The 23,913-nt window shown below is 40.5% G+C and overlaps 1 protein-coding gene across 1 annotated transcript in view; it reads right to left on the bottom strand.

Moving 5' to 3' along the window:
• Nucleotides 1-8,292, bottom strand: part of GHR (growth hormone receptor) — a 59,046-nt gene extending 50,754 nt beyond the window's left edge. The window contains exon 1 of the mRNA XM_064279687.1: nucleotides 8,160-8,292. Coding sequence (XP_064135757.1) covers nucleotides 8,160-8,292 — 133 coding nt within the window. The remainder of the gene's footprint in view (nucleotides 1-8,159) is intronic.
• Nucleotides 8,293-23,913: the final 15,621 nt, after the last annotated feature.

Raw genomic sequence — 23,913 nt, 5'->3', positions numbered from 1 at the left:
TTTTCACAACTATGGAATAAGGTTGCTGTTGTTCTTCAGTGCTGCTGAGTTGATTTTTGAATCGTAATGACCCCATGTGACATAGAAGAAGTTCCCCATAGGGTTTTCTTGCCTGAATCTTTATGCAAGCAGATCGCCAAGTCTTTCTCCAGCTAGGTGGGTTTGAACTGCCAACTTTCCAGTTAGGAGCCAAGTGCTTAACCATTGTACCACCAGGAGTACTACTGTTTTCACCACCAGGGGTATTGTGATTCTCACCATGGTACAGATGCAGAAACTGAAGTAAAGTGAAATAAGTGGCAGAGCCCTGATTCCAACCAACCCAGGCAGTATTTTTTCAGAGTTCGTAATCTTAACCAGTATACTTGTGGTTTTCAAAGTTTTGAATGTGACCCTCAGGAAGAAATGCTGTTTTACATCATGACCCAGTATGCACTTATTAATGTGTGTGTATGTGTATAATCCCCCCGTGCCTCTGTCAGTTTGTCATACTGTGGGGGCTTGTGTGTTGCTGTGATGCTGGAAGCTATGCCACCGGTACTCAAATACCAGCAGGGTCACCCATGGCAGACAGGTTTCAGTTGAGCTTCAAAAGGCACACTAAGAAGAACGACCCGGCGGTCTACTTCTGAAAAGAATTAGCCAGTGAAAACCTTATGAATAGCAGCAGAACATTGTTTGATATAGTGCCGAAAGATGAGCCTCCTAGGTTGGAAGGCACTCAAAAGACAACTAGGGAAGAGCTGCCTCCTTAGAGTTGACCTTAATGACGTGGATGGAGTAAAGCTTTAGGGACCTTCGTATGCTGATGTGTCACAACTCAAAATGAGAAGAAACAGTTGCAAATAACTGTAAATAATTGGAAAGTGGAACGTATGAAGTATTAATCTAGGAAAATTGGAAATCATCAAAAGTGAAATGGAATGCATAAAGATCAATATCCTAGGCATTATTGAGCCAAAATGGAATGGTATTGGCCGTTTCGAATCCAACAATCATATGGTCTACTCTGCCAGAAATGACAACTTGAAGAGGAATGGCGTTGAGTTCATTGTCAAAAAGAACATTTGGATCTACCCTGAAGTACAATGCTGTCAGTGATAGGATAATATCTATACGCCTACAAGGAAGACCAGTCAATATGACTATTATTCAAATTTATGAACCAACCACTAAGGCCAAAGATGAAGAAATAGAAGATTTTTATCAGCTTCTGCAGTCTGAAATTGACTGAACATGCAATGAGGATGCACTGATAATTACTCGTGATTGGAATGCAAAAGTTGGAAACAAAGAAGGATCCCTAGTTGGAAAATATGGCCTCAGTGATAGAAATGATGCCAGTGATCGCATGACAGAATTTTGCAATATCGACTTCTTCATTGCAAATACCTTTTTTTTACCAACATAAACGGTGACTATACACATGGACCTTGCCAGATGGAATAAACAGGAATCAAACCGACTACATCTGTGGAAAGAGATGATGGAAAAGCTCAATATCATCAGTCACAAGGTCAGGGGCTGACTGTGGATCAGATCATCAATTACTCATATGCAAGTTCAAGTTGAAGCTGAAGAAAATTAGATCAAGTCCACGAGAGACAAAGTATGACTTCGAGTATATCCTACCTGAATTTAGAAACCATCTCAAGAATAGGTTTGATGTGTTGAACTCTAATAACTAACGACTAGACGAGTTGTGGAATGACATCAAGGACATCATCCATGGAGAATGCAAAAGGTAATTAAAAAGACAAAAGAGACATAAAAGACCTAAATGGATGTGAGAAGAGGCTCTGAAACTTGCTCTTGAACACTGAGTAGCTACAGCAGAAGGAAAAAAATGATGAAGTAAAAGAGCAGAACAGAAGATTTCAAAGGGCGGGTTGAGAAGACAAACTAAAGTATTGTGATGACACCTGCAAAGACCTGGAGATAGAAAACCAAAAGGGAAGAACACGCTCAGAATTTCTCAAGCTGAAAGGACTGGAGAAAAAATTCAAGCCTTGAGTGGCAATACTGAAGAATTCTACGGGGAAAATATTAAACGACACAGGAAACATCAGAAGAAGATGGAAGGAATACAGAGTTACTATACCAAAAAAGAATTGGTCGACGTTCAACCATTTCAGGAGGTAACATATGATTGGGAACCGATGGTACTGGAGAAAGAAGTTGAAGCTGCACTGAAGGCATCGGTGAAAAACAAGGCTCCAGGAATTGACGGAATACCAATTAAGATGTTTCAACGATCGGATGCAACGCTGGAAGTGCTCACTTGCCTATGCCAAAAAATTTGGAAGAGAGATACCTGGTCATTCGACTGGAAGAGATCCATATTTATGCCTATCCCCAAGAAAGGTGATCCAACCTAATGTGGGAATTATCTAAAAATATCATTAATATCACATGCAAGCAAAATTTTGCTGAAGATCATTTAAAAGTGGCTGCAGAAGCATATCGACAGGGAATTGCCAGAAATTCAAGCAGGATTTAAAAGAGGACATGGAATCAGGGATATCATTGCTGATGTCAGATGGATGCTGGCTAAAAGCAGGGGACACCAGAAAGATGTTTACCTGTGTTGTATTGACTATGCTAAGACATTTGACTGTATGGATCATAACCAATTATGGATAACATTGCAGAGAACAGGAATTCCGGAACACTTAATTGTGCTCATGAGGAACCTGTAGATAGATCAAGAGGCGATCATTCAGATAGGACAAGGGGATACTGCATGGTTTAAAGTCAGGAAAGGTGTGCGTCAGGGTTGTATCCTTTCACCATACCTATTCAATCTGTATGCTGAGCAAATAATCCAAGAAGCTGGGCTATATGAAGAAGAATGGGGCATCAGGATTGGAGGAAGACTCCTTAACAACCTGTGTTAGGCAGATGACACAACCTTGTTTGCGGAAAGTGAAGAGGACCTGAAGCACTTACTGATGAAGATCAAAACCACAGCCTTAAGTATGGATTACACCTCAACATAAAGGAAACAAAAAATCCTCACAATTGGACCAATAAGCAACATCATGATAAATGGAGAAAAGATTGAGGTTGTCAAGGATTTCATTTTATGTGGATCCACAATCAACACCCACAGAATCAGCAGTCAAAACTCAAAAGACCCATTGCATTGGGCAAATGGGCTGCAAAAGACCTCTTTAAACAATTAAAAAAGCAAAGATGTCACCTTGAGGACTAAGGTGCGCCTGACGCAAACCATGGTGTTTTCAATAGCGTCACATGCATGCGAAGGCTGGACAATGAATAAGGAAGACCAAAGAAGAATTGACATCTTTGAATTGTGGTGTTGGTAAAGAATACTGAATATACCATGGACTGGCACAAGAAGGAACAAATCTGTCTTGGGAGAAGTACAACAAGAATTCTCCTTAGAAGCAAGGATGGTGAGGCTACATCTCACATACACTGGACATGTTATCAGGAGGAATGAGTCCCTGGAGAAGGACATCATGCTTGGTAAAATACAAGGTCAGCAAAAAAAGAGGATGTGCCTCAATTAGATGGATTGACACAGTAGCTGCAACAGTGGGCTCGAGCACAGCAACTGTGAGGATAGCACATGACGGGGCGGTGTTTCGTTTGGTTGTGCACAGGGTGATGAGTTGGAACTGACTCGACAGCACCTAACAACAACATGTGTAGAATACATATAGCCGAAATGAAAATGTGTCAAAACCATACTAGCTCTTAGTGCCAGCAATGCACTCTGATCTAGTGTATTTCAATTTATAATTTATAATATGCTGGTCACATCTCAGTAAATTGATTTATTAGTAGATCGCCATCTTCAGTTTGGAAAACACTGTAAACTAATCTGCCCCTATGAAAGCTGAGCTTGGCTGCTAACTAAAAAGCTTGGCGGTTTGAATCTACCAGCCACTCCTTGGAAATCCTATGGGGCAATTCTACTCTGTCTTATAGGGTTGATATGAGTCGGAATTGACTTGACGGCAATGGGCTTGGTTTTTTGGCTTCTTTATGAAAGTTGAAAATTAACATGAATGTCAGTCTGTCATTCCCTCAAAGCAAGGCAAAAATATTTAACTTACCTGGCATCAATTCTGAGATGGTCAACAGAACTGCATGTCCCAGGTAAATGAAACTTACTCTTAAAATTCTTTTTACATGGAATTATAAGCCTAATGGTGGTAGTTCAAAGGTCTGATGTGTATGCAGTGGTATTGTGACAGCTATTTCCCTCACTGTTTAGAGGTGGTTTCTGTGGTTGTGTTCTAGATGGTTATAACTACCAAAGTCTGAGTTCTAGAGAACTGGAGGATGTTGCATTATTATATACTAGTATTAAAACAAAAACAAATTCCAAGCAAAGGCTTTCTCTGTGTTTTCCCAAGTGCAGGTCTATGAAGAAGTTCACAAAAGGAGAAGACTTACCAGTGACTCATGCAGATACTAGAGGGGCTGGCCCCAACGGGATCTCTGAAACACTTAGAATGCTACTTGATGCCTTTTCCTGATGACCTGGGTGGGCCCTCTGGAACTGTGGCAGAAGCTTTATCAGCTTCTTGGCAATGCTCTTCTCAGAAACAGCATGTTAAATACAAAGAGTGATGAACTGAAAAACTTGAGGAGTTCTGGTTCTTTCACTAATATTCCATTCAACCATTTCACTTCTCTAAGCCAAAGCCACCCTGAACGGAATGGGCTTAGGTGGTTGATTTATTATCCTTTTTTTTTTTTTTAAAGAAATACAACCTAAATATTTCCTGGGGGCTCCCTGGGGACTAGGTTCTATGCTGAGGGGTACTGAGATTTGCACAGTGCCCAGTATATAGTAAGCCCCCAGAGTACACCATTATGTTGAGAAGGCTGAACCTCTCTGAACCCGTCAGCCAGCTTGCTGGAGTCCTTACTCCTGGAGCTCCGCTTTAAGGCTGCACACCCTTCTCCGAAGTACTCTTGGATTTCCAAAGTGTTCTTCTGTCTGAAGAGGTTCACAAATTCTATAATTCCTCCACCTAAGAGCATCTTAAGTCTCTTTTCAATAAAGGTCATATGCTTGAAGGATGCCAGTCTGTTATAATATGGTAAAGGAAATCTATAAATGTCCTGGCTGATCACTACTGTTAAACATAACTGAACTGCCTTGCAAACAATATAGTGTCAAAGAGTGCAGTTAAAAATGACTGCTAGGCTTGTTTTTTAAACCTTAAAATTGCCATATGGTTATGAAACTACAAATAGTTCCTGAAATGGTATAAGCTGTTCTCAAGAAAAGCTTTGACTTGATGGAAATTGGCCAAAAATTTAATAAAGTGTTTAAATTTAGACAATATCGAATGTAAGAAGTTCACCTTCATACTTGATTTTCTCATAGTTCTCTGTGGAATTGAAGAAGACAAAGCTGTGAAATCTGCTTTGGTACTCACTCACCGGCTTAGAGTTGAAAGCAAGAGTTCGCAAGTCTCCCTTGAACTGTTCATTTCTCTTCTTTTATTATGTTAAATTAAAACTTTAATAAGCCTTAAAAAATGAATTCCTGATAATTAAAAAAATTGTAGGGTTGACCCAAATAAAGACATATTCTTCACCTTCCGTTACTAAAGGCATACCCTGCACTTAGAGTTACTGCTGGGTGAATGTCAAGTCAACTGAACTTTGTAGTCTCTTGGAAATATATTCACAACATATAGGTTTTGGCAGTTGAATTTGACTACGCACAGCCTATACGTGATCATCGTTTTTGCAGCAGTGTCAGGAAGCAGGGGGCTGCTCACATACTACTACTGTTGTTGTTATATGTCATCAGTCAGCTCTGACCCATAGCAACCCTAGGTAAACAGAACGAAACACTGCCCTGTCCTATGCCGTCCACACAATTGCCATGTTTGAGCCCATTGTTGCAGCCACTGTTCAGCTGACCTTGTTGAGGGTCTTCCTCTTTTTTGCTGACTCTCTACTTTATGAAGCATGATGTCCTTCTCCAGAGACTGGTAGCTCTTGATAACATGTCTAAAGTACGTGAGACGAAGTCTTGCCATCCTCGTTTCTAAGGATCTTACTTCTTCCAAGACAGATTTGTTCGTTCTTCTGGGAGTCTATGGTATATTCAATATTCTTTGCCAACACCATAATTCAAAGACATCAATTCTTCTTTGGTCTTCCTTATTTCAACATCCAGCTTTCACATGCATATGAGGTGATTGAAAATACCATGGCTTGGATCAGCAGTACCTTAATCCTCTAGGTGACATCTTTGCTTTCAACACTTTAAAGGGGTCTTTAGCAGCAGATTGGCCTAATGCAATATGTCATTTGATTTCTTGACTGTTGTTTCCGGGTGTTGATTGTGGATCCAAGTATAATGAAATCCTTGACAACATCAATCTTTTCTCTATTTATCATGATGTTGCTTATTGGTCCAGTTGTGAGGATTTTTGTTTCCTTTATGTTGTGGTGCAAGTCTTTAATCTTCATCAGTAAGTAATTCAAGTCCTCTTTGCTTTCAGCAAGGCTGTATCATCTGAGTAACAGAGTTTGTTAATGAGTCTTCCTCAAATCCGTATAGCGCATTCTTCTTCACATAGTCCAGTTTCTTGGATTATTTGCTCAGCACACAGACTGAATAAGTATGGTGAAAGAACACAACCCTGATGCACCCCTTTCCTGATTTTAAACCATGCAGTATCCCCTTGTTCTGTTCGAATGACTGCCTCTTGATCTACGTACAGGTTCTCCATGAGCACAATGAAGTGTTCTGGAATTCCCACTCTTTGCAATGTTACCCATAATTTGTTAAGATCCACATAGTCGAATGCCTTAGCATAGTCAACAAAACACAGGTAAACATCTTTCTGCTATTCTCTTGCTTTCAGCCAAGATCCAGCTGACATTAGCAATGATATCTCTCATTCCATGTCCTCTTCTGAGTCCGACTTGGATTTCTTGCAGTTCCCTGCCGATGTACTACCGCAACCATTTTTGAATGATATTCAGCTAAATTTTGCTTGCCTGTGATATTAATGATATTGTTCAATAATTTCTGCATTGTTTTGGAATGGGTACAAATATGGTTCTCTTCCATTCATCTGGCCAGGTAGCTGTCTTCCAAATTTCTTGGCATAGATGAGTGAGTACCTCTAGCACTGCATCTGTTTGCTGAAACACCTCAACTGATATTCTGTCAATTCCTGGAGTGCACTACTAGAAAAAAAACTAGAGAGAGCATTTTACCCCAAAAGTAGAAAAGACCCAAATGTCCATCAACTGATGAGTGAATAAACAAAATGTGGTATATTCATACACTTGAATATTATTTGGCCATGAAAAAAGAAGTACTGAATCATGCTACAACATGGATGGACCTCAAAGATATTATGTTAAATGAAAGAAGCCAGACACAAAAGATGACTATAGTGTGATTCTATTTATATAAAATGACCAGAATAGATATCCTGTCTCAATAGACAGGAAGTAGATTAGTGGTTGCCAGGGAATGGGAGGAGGATGTAGTGCAATGAATCACTTAATATGGCCCTTTTAACCACGCATAGCCTCGTAACTCCCACACAATGATTGGGTGGGACTATGTAAAAATGGTGCTTGTGGCTTACCAAGGGATTGGACAGCTTACTGATAATGCAAATAAGGCGCATAACACCCTTTTGGGGGTTGGATCCTGCAAATAAGGTATATGGAATTCTAACAAGGGGATTGGCCAGTTTTGCCAACTCATTAGGGCTAAAGGGAGCCAATCCCAGAAGCGGAGAGGGGATTTCACTATCACCAAGAAAGAAGAGCCAGGAGTGGAGTGAATCCTTTGGACCTAGGGACCCTGCACTGAGAACCTCCTAGACCCAGGAGAGAGAGCTATAACACTAGAGACAGCCTGAGACTTGGAGAAGCAGCAGCAGAGAAACGGTGCCAGCAGAACCAGGTGACCAGCAAGAGACAGTGTGGTGGGCTTCCCGCCCCATGGAGCAAAGTGGCTACAGTGGGTGTGCTGGCCTATGCAGCAAGAGAGCTGAGAGTCTCCAGGCAGGAGCCTTCCTGGTGGAGTGGGGTGCTGACCCACAGAGCGAGGCTTGCTGACCCACAGAGTGAGAGAGCTGAGTGCCTTAGGATAGGAGGCTTCCTAGTGGGGTGTGGTGCCTCTGGGGACTTACCGAGAGAGCTAAAGAGCTTTGTAACACTTGTTTGAGCAGGGCAGAGGCTAGGCCTGAGAGGGGCCGAGAGAGGAGGCTGGCTCTGAGGGCGCCAAGAGGAGCCTGTCCTCGGGGGCTGAGGGGAGCCTTGCATGGCTGAGAGGAACTGAGAGAGCTATCTTGCACTGAATAAGGGAGACTTTGCTGCTTCCTGATCTTGATCCCGAGTTGTGGCCTGTTGATCCTGATCCCAAGTTGTAAGCCCCATAACTGTGAACACTGTGAGTTCTGTATGGCCATTGTTATGAATTATCAGACCCAGCAGAGAAGTAGAGACTGCCCTGGGAGGGACAGCTGGTGTCAGAATGGGTAAAAAGGTTAAAGGGTTGAGGTATGTTTGACCTCTCTCTCATAGGAATCAGCCTTGGGCTGATGCTGATGCTTCTCCCCCCTTGTGAAGTTAGACAAGGAGGTCAGATGATGCCCCACACCATTTTTACAAAGGAGGACATTGGTAGTGACTGCTAATAGTTATGGAATTTCTTTTGGGGGTTATAGAAATGTTCTAGAATTAGTGGTGATGGCTGCACAACATGGTGAATATACTCAAGAACTGCTGGATGGTATACTTTAAAATAGTTAAAATGGTGAGTTGTACATAAAGTTCTATCTAAAATGTACAAAGCAAGAAATTATAACTATTGGTCTCATTCCAGCTGAAGCAAAGGAGAATGCAGGAAATTAAAGACTCAAGGGAGCAATAAATCTAAAGGACTAACAGACAACACATGAATCACAACCTACATAACTCCAAGACCAGAAGAGCTAGATAGTGCCTGGCTACCACTACCTATCACTCTGACCAGGACCATGATAGAGGGTCTTGGGCAGAGCAGAAGAAAAATGTAGAATGAAAATCAAATCCATAAAAAATATCAGACTTACTGGTTTGATAGAGGCCAGAGGAGCCCCTGAGACTATGGCCCTAAGACATCCTTCTAACATAGAAGTGAAGGCATTCCTGGAGATCACCTTTCAGCCAAACAATAAACAGGCCTACAAAATAAACAATAACACCTGAGAGGAAACAGCTCCTTAGAACAGTAAATTATGAGACCAACAGGGCAAAATCTGACTAAAACCAAAGGTAAGAACACAGGAAGGGTTAGGAAAACCAGATGAAAGGTAATAGGGAACCCAGGGCAGGAATGCGGAGAGTGCTGACACATTGAGGGGTCTGAGACCAACGTCTTGGAACTTTCTGTGTACAAATTGTTGAACGGGAACTATTCGTTCTGCAAAACTTCAGCTAAAGTGCGTGCACACACACTGTCCTAAGCAGAATTTAATTTTAATTTTTTTGTTAACTGCTATTGGACACTTTTTCAACTTAAAAAAGTAAAACAAACAAACAAACAAAATCCGCCACCCCAAAAAACCCAGAATTAGAATATCCTAAAAACAGCATTTCTGAAAATGGACAATCAAAATTATTCTCAAAAGGATTGTTCATGCACTTCTTACTCAGAAAATATCTAAACTTAGCTTGGTCACAGAGTAAAATATATTTCCCTGAAAACTATTTGGAGTATTAAAGATTCCCCCCCACACAATTTTTTCCAGTTTTCTGATCATTGCTCATTAATTTACACATGTCACTGTCACAAGAACAGAAATTTGTTGCTTATCGCACTAAAGATACCACAGAGTCCCCTTGGCCACATGAAAACATCCTAAATGAAAGTTAGCCGAAGCCCTTGTGAATGTGGTTGTCAGGTCCTTTTTAATGAGACCATCCAAATTCCTGAAAATTAGTAGCTGGCAAAAGGTCTATAGGTGCCCTGGTGGTGCAGTGGTTAAGTATTTGGCAGCTAACCAAAAGGTCAGCAGTTCAAATCCACCAGCCACTCCTTGGAGACCCTATGGGGTAGTTCTACTCTGTTCTACAGGGTTGCCATGAGTTGGAATTGACTCCATGGCAATGGGTTTGTTTTTTTGTTTTTTTAGAGGGTCTATAAACAAACAAAAAAATGATTTTTTTTGTTTTTCAGAGGGTCTATGGAAACCCTGGTGGTATAGTGTTTAAGTGCTATAGCTGCTAACCAAGAGACTGGCAGTTCAAATATGCCAGGCGCTCCTTGGAAACTGTATGGGGCAGTTCTACTCTGTCTATACGGTCGCTATGAGTCGGAATTGACTTGACGACAGTGGGTTTTTCTTTTTTTCTTTAGAGGGTCTATAAGTAGAAATGGAAACCCTGGTGGCTTTGTGGTTAAGAGCTACAGCTGCTAACCAAAAGGTCAGCAGTTTGACTCTACCAGGTGCTCCCTGGAAACCCTATGGGGCAGTTCTACTCTGTTCTATAGGGTTGCTATGAGTTGGAATTGACTTGATGGCAGCGGGTTTGGTTTCTTTTTTTTTTTTTTGATTTTATAAGCAGTAATAATGCACAACACACTGTACATTGGATCACCTGGGGAGTTTAAAAAAAAATACTGGTTCCATCCTTCAAGATTCTATTTTATATGGTAAGGGATGCCTGGGCACCAGGATTTTTAAAAGCTCTAATGTGTAGCAGAGTTTGAGAAATACTGACATATCCTCTTCTCCTTTGCAAGCCCAGAAGATATACACTGCTTACTTCTACCACTGGAGCCTCTCCTTGGTTTTCACGTGGTAAGTTCTTGGCCAGGAATGGGAGGAAAAAGTAGCTTCAGGGGCATTGCAATCCAATTCTAAAATTATGGCAATGCTTTGCCAATGTCTCACCTGTATCACTGAAAAGTATGGACTAATAAAGTCTACAGGGAACCTTCTAGTGCTGGAAGAAACCAGTGGACGATTGAGACTTTATTTTCCCCATCTTGTAATTCTGTTAAGGCCATTTCATTCTGATTGATGATGATATACCCTTTCATGTAATTTCATGTCTACGTTTTGAATTTTCAAATGCAATAAAACAGGGACTTTTGTAATGAGCACACCAAAGCTTTTGAATTTAAAGATTTACAGTTACATTCAACGTTCATTTGTTCACTTTCTCAACTAGCAATCATTGAACACCTGCTTGCGTGCCAGGTCTTGGCTTAACACCATCAGTTTCTAAAGTGGTATATTCAGTCCAAGGATCACGGTATACCAGGCAGACATTTTTATAAAAAGAGGCCGGGACAGTTCCCTGAGAATCAGCTGAGTCATTCTTTCCTAATAACTTTTGCTCTGTGTACATTCTCTTGCTTGGTGGAATTACTACCACCACACATTTGAATTCCTAGAGTTTATATTCAGATTTAAAAAATGCTTTATGTATATATCACACCTCTATTTCCATAAAAAGAATGATCAATGTGACAGAAAGATAAAATTGGTATACATGGACATGTACTTCAAAATGCAGGAACAAAGAACAGATCTTTCTATTAATATTTATAAATATAGATATTTCTCTGGAACACAAACTGTCATTCTCTTATGTGGGTTTGTTTTAGGTCTAGGTTACTGCAGTAAGGCATATGCATCACAATTCATACTTTCAAGTCAGGAGTTCTCAACCTGGGGTTGAGCACAGTTGGTCACAACTTGGGGAAGGGGTGATACTGGCATCTAGGGGGTAGAAGCCAGAAATACTACAAAAAATCTTACAATGTACAGGACAGCCCCCTAGAAAAAAGGAATTATCTGGTCCAAAATCTCAGTAGTGTCCTGTTCCATGCAAAGAATTAAAACATTAACAAAATAGTTCCCCCAAATGTAAATATGTGCTGAGAGTGAAATAAACTAATGTAAAAATCTAAACATCTAATCTCCTCTATCCCCGTGCCTGTCTAAACTTTCTTTTTCTGCTCTACAAAGAAAATACATCTTGCATTTTAAGCCCTTTAGACTTTTTTTAAAAGAGACTCTCACATCAGACATTTCGTGTTTGAATCAATTAATCAATAAGCATTATGTAACACCTGTTTTAACACCTGTTTTGTGTAAGGCACTATTTCAAGTGCGGTAGGAATTATAAGCACAATACATGAATTTTGCGGCTGAAGAGCTGTAATCCAGTACAGGAAACAAAGTATGTGTGTATGCAGAGGTAGCTATCAACAAAAGACAGGTCAGATAAAGACAGTAATTGCTTTAGGGAATTAGAGAAAGTAAAAATTATTGGAGCTGAGGGTGGGAGGGACAGAGGAAGGTTTCAAAAAGGAGTAAGAATAGGATAAGCAACTCATCCTAGTTTGCCCGGAATGAGTTTTAGCACTGCAAGTAGTTCCCTGAAAAGAAGGAAGGGTTCAGAAGGGGAGAGGGTATGTCCATCAGTAGGTCAGGCATAGAAACACCCCGATCATGACCATCAACCAAACACTACCGGGGACATATCTGTCGACAGTTAGGTTTCTTCAGCGTAGCACTATACCTACTGAACTAGAATCTGCATTCTAACAAGACCTCCAGGCTATCTGTGTGCACGTTAAAGAATGAGAAACACTGACTCAGCGCACAAGCCTGTCAGATTCCCAGGGCTGTTTCTAATTGTACCAGTGGTTCTAGACTCTGGCTTCACCTTTGCCATCACCTGGGAATCTTTTATAAAAACACCCCCTAGAAATCTAATTTAATTAGATTGGGGTAAAGCATCGTTGCTATTTTTTTTTTTTTTTTAAGTGTTCCAGGTGACTCTAATGTGCAACCAAGGTTGAGGACCGCTGAGCTAGAACAATGAACTTCTATGTTAGATTAGTAAAACGAATTCCTTAAGCGAATACACTGAAAAGCTTCTCAAATGCTAAGTCCTATGAGAAGCAAAACAAATAAGGATTAGCTAGGCAAAGCAGCACGGATTGCATCTGGGGGAACTGGACAGGATCCCATTTAATAAGGATGTTGAGCATGGCTGTGTTAGTTCTCAGGGAATGGCAGCAAGACTGACCATACAAGCCCCTCTTCTGGGCGATATTCTTGGTGTTCACCAAGAAGGTCCAGCCTTTAATTCCACTTGTGTGGAGAAGAAACAGATGCTCACAGCTGTGTTTCAGGGATTCTAAAATTGCAGTTTCCAATCTATATGGTGGTGTGGGAGTGTAGCTGCCTTAATTGTGGGAGTCATGGAAGCTAGTGTTAGATTCTTTGATGTAGATCCTGGGAGCAGAGCCAGTCAGGCCCCAGGATGGCCCCTGTGTCAGTCCAAACAGTAGAACAGCCATAGTTGCCTTCATGAAATTTACAACTAACTCTTCAAGAGAACACATCAATAATATCAGTCCCTGGCACTGCTTCTCCTGCAGCAAATTTCCTAAACCCTCACAGTTCCTCATTCATTTGTTCTTTTTGGAGCTTATTGTTGGAGACATTTGTGTTCTGGAGAGGAGCTTCTCAAACTTTAAAGTGTATAAGAACCACCTGGGGATCTTATTAAAATGCAAATTAAGTAGGTGGGGCCTGAGATTTGCACTCTTGACAAGTTTCCAGACAATGCTGAAGCTGCTTCGGGGGACCATATTCCTTTTTCTTTTTTTTTAAATTGTGCTTTAAGTGAAAGTTTATAGATCAAGTCAGTCTCTCAGATAAACTTATACACACCTTGCTATGTACCCCTAGCTGCTCTTCCCCTAATGTGACAGCACACTCCTCCTCTACACCCTGTATTTCCTATGTCCATTCAACCAGCTCCTGTCCCCCTCTGCCTTCCCATCTCACCTCCAGACAGGAACTGCCCACATAGTTTCATGTGTCTACTTGAGCCAAGAAGCTCACTCCTCACCGGTATCATTTTCTGTCTTATAGTCCAGTCCAATCCCTGTCTGAAGAGTTGGCTTCTGGAATGGTTCCAGTCTTGGGCTCACAGAGGGTCTGGGGGCCATGACCTCCAGGGTCCCTCTAGTTTCAGTTAGACCATTAAGTCTGGTCTTTTTATGAGAATTTGGGGTATGCATCCCACTGTTCTCCCTATCAGGGATTTTCTCTTATGTTTCCTGCCATGGCAGTCATCTGTGGTAGCTGGGCACCATCTAGTTCTTCTGGTCTCAGGCTGATGGAGTCTGGTTTATGTGGCCCTTTCTGTCTCTTGGGCTCATATTTACCTTTTCTCTTTGGTGTTCTTCATTCTTCTTTGTTCCAGCTGGGTTGAGACCAATGGATACATCTTAGATGGCCACTTGCTAGCGTTTAAGACCCCAGATGCCACTAACCAAATGGGATGCAGAATGTTTTCTTAATACATTTTATTATGCCAATTGATCTAGATTAAGGGGTATCACATTCTGAGTAGCAAGAATCTAATCTGCCCTGTCAAATATGGTAGCCACTAACCTTGTGTGGCTAGTAAGCATTTAAAATGTGGCTAGTATGACAGAATAATTGAATTTTTAATTTTATTCAATTTTAATTAACTTAAATTCAAATTTAAAAACAAAAGCAGTATAGACTATATTTCCTTAAACACAACTTTATTGTTTTGGTAGGGCTATATTTTACTTTCAACTGTTGGAAATTTAACTTCTGAATTAAGATGTGCTGTAAATGTAAAATAAACATCAGGTTTTGTAGACTTAATATGAAAAAGAGTATAAAGTATCTCATAATAACATTTTTATTATATTGATTACATGTTGAAATGATAATATTTTGGATACATTGGGTTAAATAAGAATATTTTAAAAATCAATTTTCTCCTGTTTCTTTTTACTTTTTTCCAAATGTGGCCACTAAAAAATGTAGAATTATGTATGTAGCTCACACTATATTTTTATTTGACAATGCTGGTTTAGATGGTAGAACTGATTTCAAAGAAAAAAAAAACAACATCAACAAATAAAAAGGAAGAAATGAGAAAATATATTGTATCAGGCTTAAACATGAGGAACTAAAAATGTTGTTGAATTATCAAACTGTGTATCACAGTATAGTGTTAACCCTCATTTTGATAAATCCATGCCCTTCTGGCCCACCCTCCTGAGAGAGCCCAGAGTTTTCATCCGGTGCTTGGACATCTAAAAACTCTTATGCAGGAGATGAAAACCTAACCTTCCTGAGCAGAGCCTCTTATATTCTGAAATTCTCTCCTACCTTATTCCCTTTAAAACATACCCACTCCCCTTTGGAGTCTTAGAACCTTGCTAGGTAGGGGCAATACGCAGGAGTAGAAAGAGCACAGGATTAGAAGCCAGTTGGATTTAGGCCCGAGTCCCAGCTGTACAACTTGCCAGAAATTATGTAAATTCTCTGAGCCCCAGTTTCCCCATCAGTGAAATGAGAGCAAAATAACTGTCATCTACAGGTGTTGAAAACTAAATCAGATTATTTATATAAAGTACCCAGTACATGGTTGATCTTCAACAAAGAGCAACATCATTATTACAGAGAATAAATTTGCCAATTCTAATGGTGATACTGATGTAGATCCTGATGCCTTTATCCACTGACCTCTGTCTTAGGCTGGATTCTCTAGAGAAGCAAAATCAGTAAAGCATATGAATATATATATATACATATATATATAGAGAGAGGGAGAGAGTTATACCAAGCAAATGGTTCACGCAGTTGTAGAGACCAGAACATCCCAAGTCAGTGGATCATAATAGAGGCTTCTCCTGATTCATGTAGCTACTGGGGCTGGCAAACCCAAGATCGGCAGGTTGGAGAGCAGGGCTCTTGCTCACAGGCTGTGAAGACTGATGAATCCCAAGGTCAGCAGGTAAGCTGCTAGCACAAGTCCCAAGAACTGGAGGTCAGATGAACATAAGCCAGCTGCAGGATCCAGAGCAAGCAAAAACCAGAATGTCCGCTTATATTTGGATGCAGGCCACACGCCCAAAGAGACTCCCTTTCAATTGATTGGCTACTCACAGAAGATCCGATCATGGGGATGATCACATATAAACACTGAAAATCATGGCCAAGCCAAGTTGACACACAATCTTAACCATCACAACCTCCCAGGAAATTACTGAAATATAACTGGGTCTTATGGATTGCAATGCCTTAGCCCAAAAGTATGCCTCACAATGAGACTCTGAAACACCAGAATAGTTCTCTCAGAAAGATATTTAGGACTAGACAAGTCTCTTCATAACCTACCAAAATGGAAGTTGCCACGCACCCAGTCAGTCTTAAATGTAAGACAAATTTAGGACAGAAACACTGTGCTAAATTCCCTAGGTTCTGTGGCAGGGTTTCTCAAATTTGGCACTATTGACATTTTGGGCTGGATAATTCTTTGTCATGGGGATTGACCTGTGCATGTAGGATGTTTAGAATCAACAAGATGCCAGTAGCACTCCCCATCTTCCCCAGTTGTGACAACCAAAATGTCTCTAGACATCATCAAGTGTCCTTTGGGTGGGAAAATTGCCCCTGTTTAGAACCACTGCTCTATAGAAATGCATCACTCATTTTATAACACTTGAACTACAGATGCTTTGATTACATTTAAATTGAATAATTTTTATTTTACATAAGCAAAAGTGTTTTACTTGAAAATTAAAAAAAAATTCTTTTTAACTACCATTGGTTAAGCTCCTACTCTGTATTAAGTGCTTGCCATGCACTTTCTCATTTAATCTTCAAAACTCTTCTGTGAGAAATGTTGTATGATGTATCATAATCCTCATTTTACAGATAAAGCAAACTAAACTTCAGTGGGGCTTGATAAACTTTAGTCAAAACCCACAGCTAGTAAGTAGCAAAGCTGGGATTTGAATCCAGATTTTTCCCACTTTCAAGCTCTCCCTCCGCCATATGTTACACTGTCTCTTTGTTTATTTGGGTTTTCTCTTTATGGTAGGATTGCTTTTTTTGGCATTAGGCGCAGAGTCTTATCGGCTACTCTAAGCTGTTAGATAAATTGTGGAGACCAGAGCTTAGAGATTAACTGTTCTGTACTTGATTTGAGAAGGTCCAGGACTTTACCTTTTACCTTCATTTATATGAAGCAAATAGGAAAAGCATTCTTACTCTCAGAACCATGTAATGTTGTTAGGTGCCGTCGAGTCTGTTTGGACTCATAGTGACCTTATGTACAGTAGAACGAAACACTGCCCAGTCTTGCGCCATCCTCACAATTGTTGTTATGCTTGAGCCCATTGCTGTAGGCACTGTGTCATTCTGTCTCATGGACTGGTCCCTCCTGATAACATGTCCAAAGTATATGAGACGAAGTCTCACTATCCTGGCTTCTAAAGAGCATTCTGGCTGCAATTCTTCCAAGACAGATTTGTTTATTTTCCTTGCAGTCCACAGTATATTCGATATTCTTTGCCAACACCATAATTCAAAGGAATCAATTCTTCTTTGGTCTTCCTTATTCATTGTCCATCTTTCCCATGTATATTAGGTGATTGAAAACACCCTGGCTTAGGTTAGGCATACCTTGGTCTTCAAAGTGACATCTTTGCTTTTTAACACTTTAAAGAAGTCTTTAGCAGCAGATTTGCCTAACGCAATATGTTGTTTGATTTCTTGACTGCTGCTTCCATGGGCGTTGATTGTGGATCCAAGTAAAATGAAATCCTTGACAACTTCAATCTTTTCTCCGTTTATCATGATGTTGCTTATTGGCCCAGTTGTGGGGATTTTTATTTTCTTTTTGTTGAGATGTAATCCACGCAAGGCTGTGGTCTTTGATCTTCATTTGTAAGTGCTTGAAGTCCTCTTCACTTTCAGCAAGCAAGTTTTTGTCATCTGCATATCACAGGTTGTTCACAAGTCTTCCTCCCATCCTGATTCCCCATTCTTCTTCATATGGTCCAGCTTCTTGGATTATTTGGTCAGCATGTAGATTGAATAAGTATGGTGAAATGATACAACCCTGAAGCACACCTTTCCTGATTTTAAACCATTCAGTATTCCCTTGTTTTGTTCGAATGACTGCCTCTTGGTCTAAGCATAGGTTTTACATAAGCATAATAAGGGTTCTGGAATTCCCATTCTTCACAATGTTGTCTATAATTTGTTATGATCCACACAGTTGAATGCCTTTGCATAGTCAATAAAATACAGGTAAATAACCTTCTGATATTCGCTGTTCTCAGCCAGGATCTACCTGACATCATTGCACATCTTCTCTTGAATCCAGCTTGAATTTCTGGCAGTTCCCTATCCATGTACTGCTGCAATTGTTTTTGAATTATCTTCAACAAAGTTTTGCTTGTGTGTGGTATCAATGATATTGTTCAATAATTTCCACATTCTGTTGGATCACCTTTCTTTGGAATGGAAACAAATATGGATCTCTTCCAGTAAGCTGGCCAGGTAGCTGTCTTCCAAATTTCTTGGCAAAGACAAGTGAGCGCTTCCAGTGCTACATCTGTTTGTCGAAACATCTCAGTTGGCATTCCAACAATTCCTGGAGCCTTTTTTTTTTTTTTTGCCAATGCCTTCAGTGTAATTTGGGCTGCTTCCTTCAATACCATTGGGTCTTGATCATATGCTATCTCCTGAAACATCAGAATCATATGAAATCCTAAACAATGGTACCAGATCCCCTCATGGAAATGAGAAATTTGTGAGCTTTTGGGTTTCAGAAATTTTCATTCTGGTTGGGAAATTAAGACTTACACATAATGAAGCAATATAAAAATAAAATATTTTAAGATACACTGGATTGGCTATACAAAATCGTGCAAAGAAAGGGAAGGACCAGTATGAGTTATAACAGACCTGGAGAAGGTCTGCTAGGAATTAGAGAGACAAAAAATGGGAGCACAGTTTGAGAAGCTGATCATTCATAGCAGTTACTGTACTTCTAAACTTGTCCTCATGATTAGAGAGAAGAGGTTAGATGCACGGTAGAGAGTATCTCCTTTTCCACTGAAGGGCAACATTCCATTGGACAATGTTCAAGAATGGAAGGGATAAAATCATGGTCCACACTTGCCTCTCCCTCTTATAAGTCAGGGTTTCTTCTCATTTCTAACATAACCAATGGATAGATAAACACGTAGAAGAGCTAGAGAAGCAACATTCATTCCAGATATAAACAAGGACTCTAAGCATATGATTTTGGCATTTTCAAAGAGAAAATATTTGAAATATAGTTATAAACTTGTAGGGCTTGAAGAGACCTTGACAGCCACCTAAAAACCCAAACCAAACCAAACCAAACCAAACAAACAAAAAAACCAAATCTGTTGCCATTGAGTTGATTCTAATTCATGGCAGCCCCATGTGTTACGGACTAGAACTACTCCATAGGGTTTTCTTGGCTGTAATCTTAATGAAAGCAGATTGCCAGGCCCTCCTTTTGTGGTGCTGCTGGGTGGGTTTGAACTGCCAATCTTTAGGTTACTCTCAAAAACCAAGAACCAAACCTGTTGCCGTCGAGTCAATTTCGATTCATAGCGACCCTATAGGACGAGGTAGAACTGCCCCATAGGGTTTCCAAGGAGTAGTTGGTGAATTTGAACTGCTGACCTTTTGGTTAACAGCCAATCTCTTAACCACTATGCCACCAGGGATCCTTTTGGTTAACAGCCAATCTCTTAACCACTATGCCACCAGGGATCCTTAGGTTAGTAGTAGAGTGTAAATCATTTGCACCACCTGGGACCTATGACAGTCACCTAAGCCCATCATTTCACTTTATACATAAGAAAGTGACACCAAAAGGAAAGAATTGCCCAAGGTCACAGAACTGGTAAGAAGCCAGATTATGTATTTTACTGCCTCCATGCAGTGGAAATCATGTCACTAAAATAGGATGACCTTTGGATTATTATTTTTATGCATTTACTTCAGAGTCTCTGACCTCTAAGGGCCTACTGAATTTCCAAATGTCAAATTCATAGAGAGTGAAACAAGCATGGTCCTGAACCCTAAACTCTAGGACACTATAAAGACTATGCCACAGGGTCACCATGATAAGAATGACAGATCCCTTACCGAGGCATTTTTGAAAGCTTGTAAGAAACCCAGAAGAAGAATTACTTAGAAAACTGATATTCAGCCGTGAAATAGGTTCAGAGTTCCGTGCATAACAAACATTTTGTTTCACTAGATGGCAGCAAATAGGTATTTGGTGTATAGTCAGTTAACTAGAAAATTGAAAACAAAAATGAAACCATGCACAGCTTGCATCTAAATTTGCCTGAATCAAGTTAAACTTTCCACAATCATTTCTTGCATACTCTCAATACATTCTTGAAGAATTTGGGTTTAAATTCTTGAAGAATTTGTGTTCAAATTATCCAAGTTCTTTCTTATACATAGTGAAGTGATTAAAAATCATTTGTGATGAAATGATACAATGTCGAATCATAGAATTTCTGACTCCTGGGCAGGTAGGAGGAAACCCTGGTGGCATAGTGGATCAGAGCTATGGATACTAACAAAAAGGTTGGCAGTTTGAATCCACCAGGTGCTCCCTGGAAACTCTATGGGGCAGTTCTACTCTGTCCTATAGGGTCTCCATGAGTCAGAATCGACTCCATGGCAACGGGTTTGGTTTTGGTTTTGGGCTGGTAGGGAGATACTGTATTTTTTTTTTCCAGAATATTTTTCCTGGCCATTAGAGGTGGAGTCATAATCAGAGAACGGGGGCTGGGCAGCAGTGAAAAGACAGGCTCGAGGGGATGCTGCAGCACATGACATCAGGATTCACTAGGACAGGAAAGATCATTAACCAAAGTAGGCTATGAATATTGGCAGCAGAGGTATTCAAAATTAGGAGATATTACAGGCTAATTTGTAATGACGATATATTTTTTTACATGTTTCTTTGGATCCCTGGTGGCGCAGTGGTTACGCGTACAGCTGCTAACCAAAAGGTCGGCAGTTTGAATCCACGAGCTGCTCCTTGGAAACGCTATGGGGCAGTTCTACCCTGTCCTATAGGGTTGCCGTGAGTCAGAATCGACTCTGCTGCAATGGGTTTGGTTCTTGGTTTATACTGTGTGTGCTCAAAAATTATTTTACTAATGGGATATGTGACTCGAACTTTACTGACTTGACAACTGAGCCTAATCCCTTTACAAATAAGATGAGCAAGAGACTTGGGGACTGCACAGTGTCACCACACAACACAGTTAGACCCCCAAATTCTTATTCTTTTAGCAGATTTTTTTTCATTGCACTCTGCTTCCACACCTTCCTCAAGCTTAGCTCATCAGATACACATTTACATCCTCCCAGAACCAGGGAGCAGCCCTGGGCTCCCTCCTCTGACAACTCTCTTAGTGCCTTCATCCTTGAAGGATTGCTCTGTTGGAAGCATAAGCAAAAGTGCAAGAAATATTAAAGAAAGAAAAGGATAAGATGCAACTATATGGAAAGGAAGGACCCAGATATTAGAGCAGAAAGATGCTACAGGATAATTTATGCATTCTTCTATAAGCAAATCTTTTCAAATGAAGAGCCATAAACAAAGAATTCCTAAAGATGTATTCACTATTTTAAGTTATATTGGTAAATATAAAAAGTTGGTGTGGGTATGGAGAAAATAGTCTGGCATTCTAGAGCAGGCACAAGGGGAGTTTCCCTCCCAGATGAAGTTCCCATGGCCCTGATGGTTCTTACAAGCTGGCTGCCCTTTTCTTCATAAAACTTTGCTGAGAGGCCTCAATAAATGGTCCTGCATAAACTCTGCTAGAGAAGGTATGTCCTGCCTACAGGCCAGTGTCTTCAACATGTGGCCCTGGAGACTGGTCTGCCTGCATCAGAACCATCTGGGAAGCTTGCTAAACATCTAGGTTCTTGGGTTCTACTTCAGACCAACTGATTCAAACTCTGTGTGGGAATCGCCATCGTTGAACCCTCATTTGATTTGTATATTTTTGGGTGTTAACTCTCAAGCAGAACATGGTGTCTTATATATAATTGGAAAGGAAGAAAAAGATAGGATCAGAGGCTCTCCCACTTGTCTGAGGTCATTAGAGGCTACATTTGAAAAAGAAGGTACTATATTCACACTTAAGAACTTGAGTAAGATGTAAGACAACGTCTTGCTCATAAAGGAAACGAAACACTTGAATTGGTTAGGAGAGCATGTAAATCTTCATCTCGAAAAGAAGGACAATTTGCTATGGATTTGTTGAGATATGCCTTTTCTTACGTGGGGGCAGGGCACTGGGACAGATTCAGCTAACACTTAGTGCATGCCTGCTGTCGTCCAGAAACACATACATTTAATGATTGAGACAACCATATAAGGCAGTTAGCATTATCTCTGGGACTACCAGAATGAACAAATCTGTCTTGGAAGAAGTACAGCCAAAATGCCCCTTAGAAGAGAGGATGGCTAGTCTTCATCTCATGTACTTTGGACATGTTATCAGGAGAGACCAGACCCTGGAGAAGGACAGCATGCTTGGTAAAGTAGAGGATTAGCGTGAAAGAAGAAGACCCTCAATGAGATGGATTGACACAGTGCCTACAACAATGGGCTCAAACACAGTAACTAACGCAAAGATGGCGCAGGACCAGGCAGTGTTTCATTCTGTTGTACATAGAGTAGTTATGAGTCAGAACTGACTCGATGGCACGTAACAACAACAACAGTATTATCTTCATTTTTACATGGGGAATGTAAGACTCTGAGAGGTTACATGTCTTGTCCAAGTTTATTCAGCCAGTAAGTAGCAGAGGTGGGATTTAAACCAGGTCTGCAAAATTCACAACTAACGCATTTCTAACCGCCCCATGCTACTACCCTGCTGCCTCTAAAATTTAGGGTACCATTGGTAAACACGTAAGAGAGAGAAAAAGTATAGAAGAGGTAGGAAAAAACAGAGAAAGGCTAGGGAAATTTGTAGGCATCCCCTTTCACCATTTAGTAGAACTACAATAACTTACAACAGAGGGGAGAAAAGGAATCTTTACAGACTGACGACTTACTGCCCTTGAAGTCGTAAGTCAACAAACAGGAGATATTTGTTAGGTTTGGACTAGGCCATAGAGTTCCTCTCTTAAGAGAAATTTTATGGGATCGTCAACAATGACAAGTGGTTGGGCCAGCTGTTGGGTTTCAATCCTTCCATGGACAGAGCAGGCTTAATATCCCCTGAAGAAGGGTCCAGCACTAATTCAGGAAGAAATATTCCTCAGTTAGGAGCCACAGCTGACACTTTCTATATGAACCAAGATTTCCTGGGTGGTCTCTGTGCTGTAATTATTAACATAGTTTTATTTATGGGCCTTGGCTGGTCTTAGCACAAAGCAGCATGGTTGTTATTCGCTGAACCAATACAGCTGCATTACATTTTTTACCATGCTCATGATACACTTTCACAAGTTTAATACGACCTTTCCCTCTCTGGTTTGTATTAGTGATTTTTGATGAATGAATGGGGACTGGGTGATCAAACCTAGGGTTTAGGATAAGACAATAATTAGAACATCAGGTGGGGTAGTAGAAGGTGTTGAGGCTTTAGGGTCAGTGTGCCTTGCATTTGGCTCCATGCTTATATGTTTTCAGGAAAATAATATCTTCTCCTGGAGTTTGAGTTTCCTCAAACTTAGTGAATTGGGGATGGTAAGAGTAACCTTACTGAGTTATCATGAGACAAACTCTAATATAAAAAGTGCCTGCTCAATAAACGTTCATCATCTCTCACCCAGGAAATTTGGCTTCCACAAGTCACATACTAAAGTTGACCTTAACATATTTACTGTGATAATGAGACCTAACATTTATTGGGCAATGCTATGTGTCAGGCCCTACTCTCAGAGCCTTTGGTGTATTATCTTGTTCAATCCTTAGTAAAATGAGGTGGGGACTGACATTACCCCATTTTGAAGATAAGAAACCTTTGGCCCAGACCCAGAGGATGCCATGCCCAGAAAGTCCTACTCT

Source organism: Loxodonta africana, chromosome 2 (genome assembly GCF_030014295.1).
Source record: "Loxodonta africana isolate mLoxAfr1 chromosome 2, mLoxAfr1.hap2, whole genome shotgun sequence".
Taxonomy (NCBI): Eukaryota; Metazoa; Chordata; class Mammalia; order Proboscidea; family Elephantidae; genus Loxodonta; species Loxodonta africana.
The sequence above is the reverse complement of the archived record's forward strand: the minus strand, read 5'-3'. Positions and strand labels throughout refer to the sequence as shown.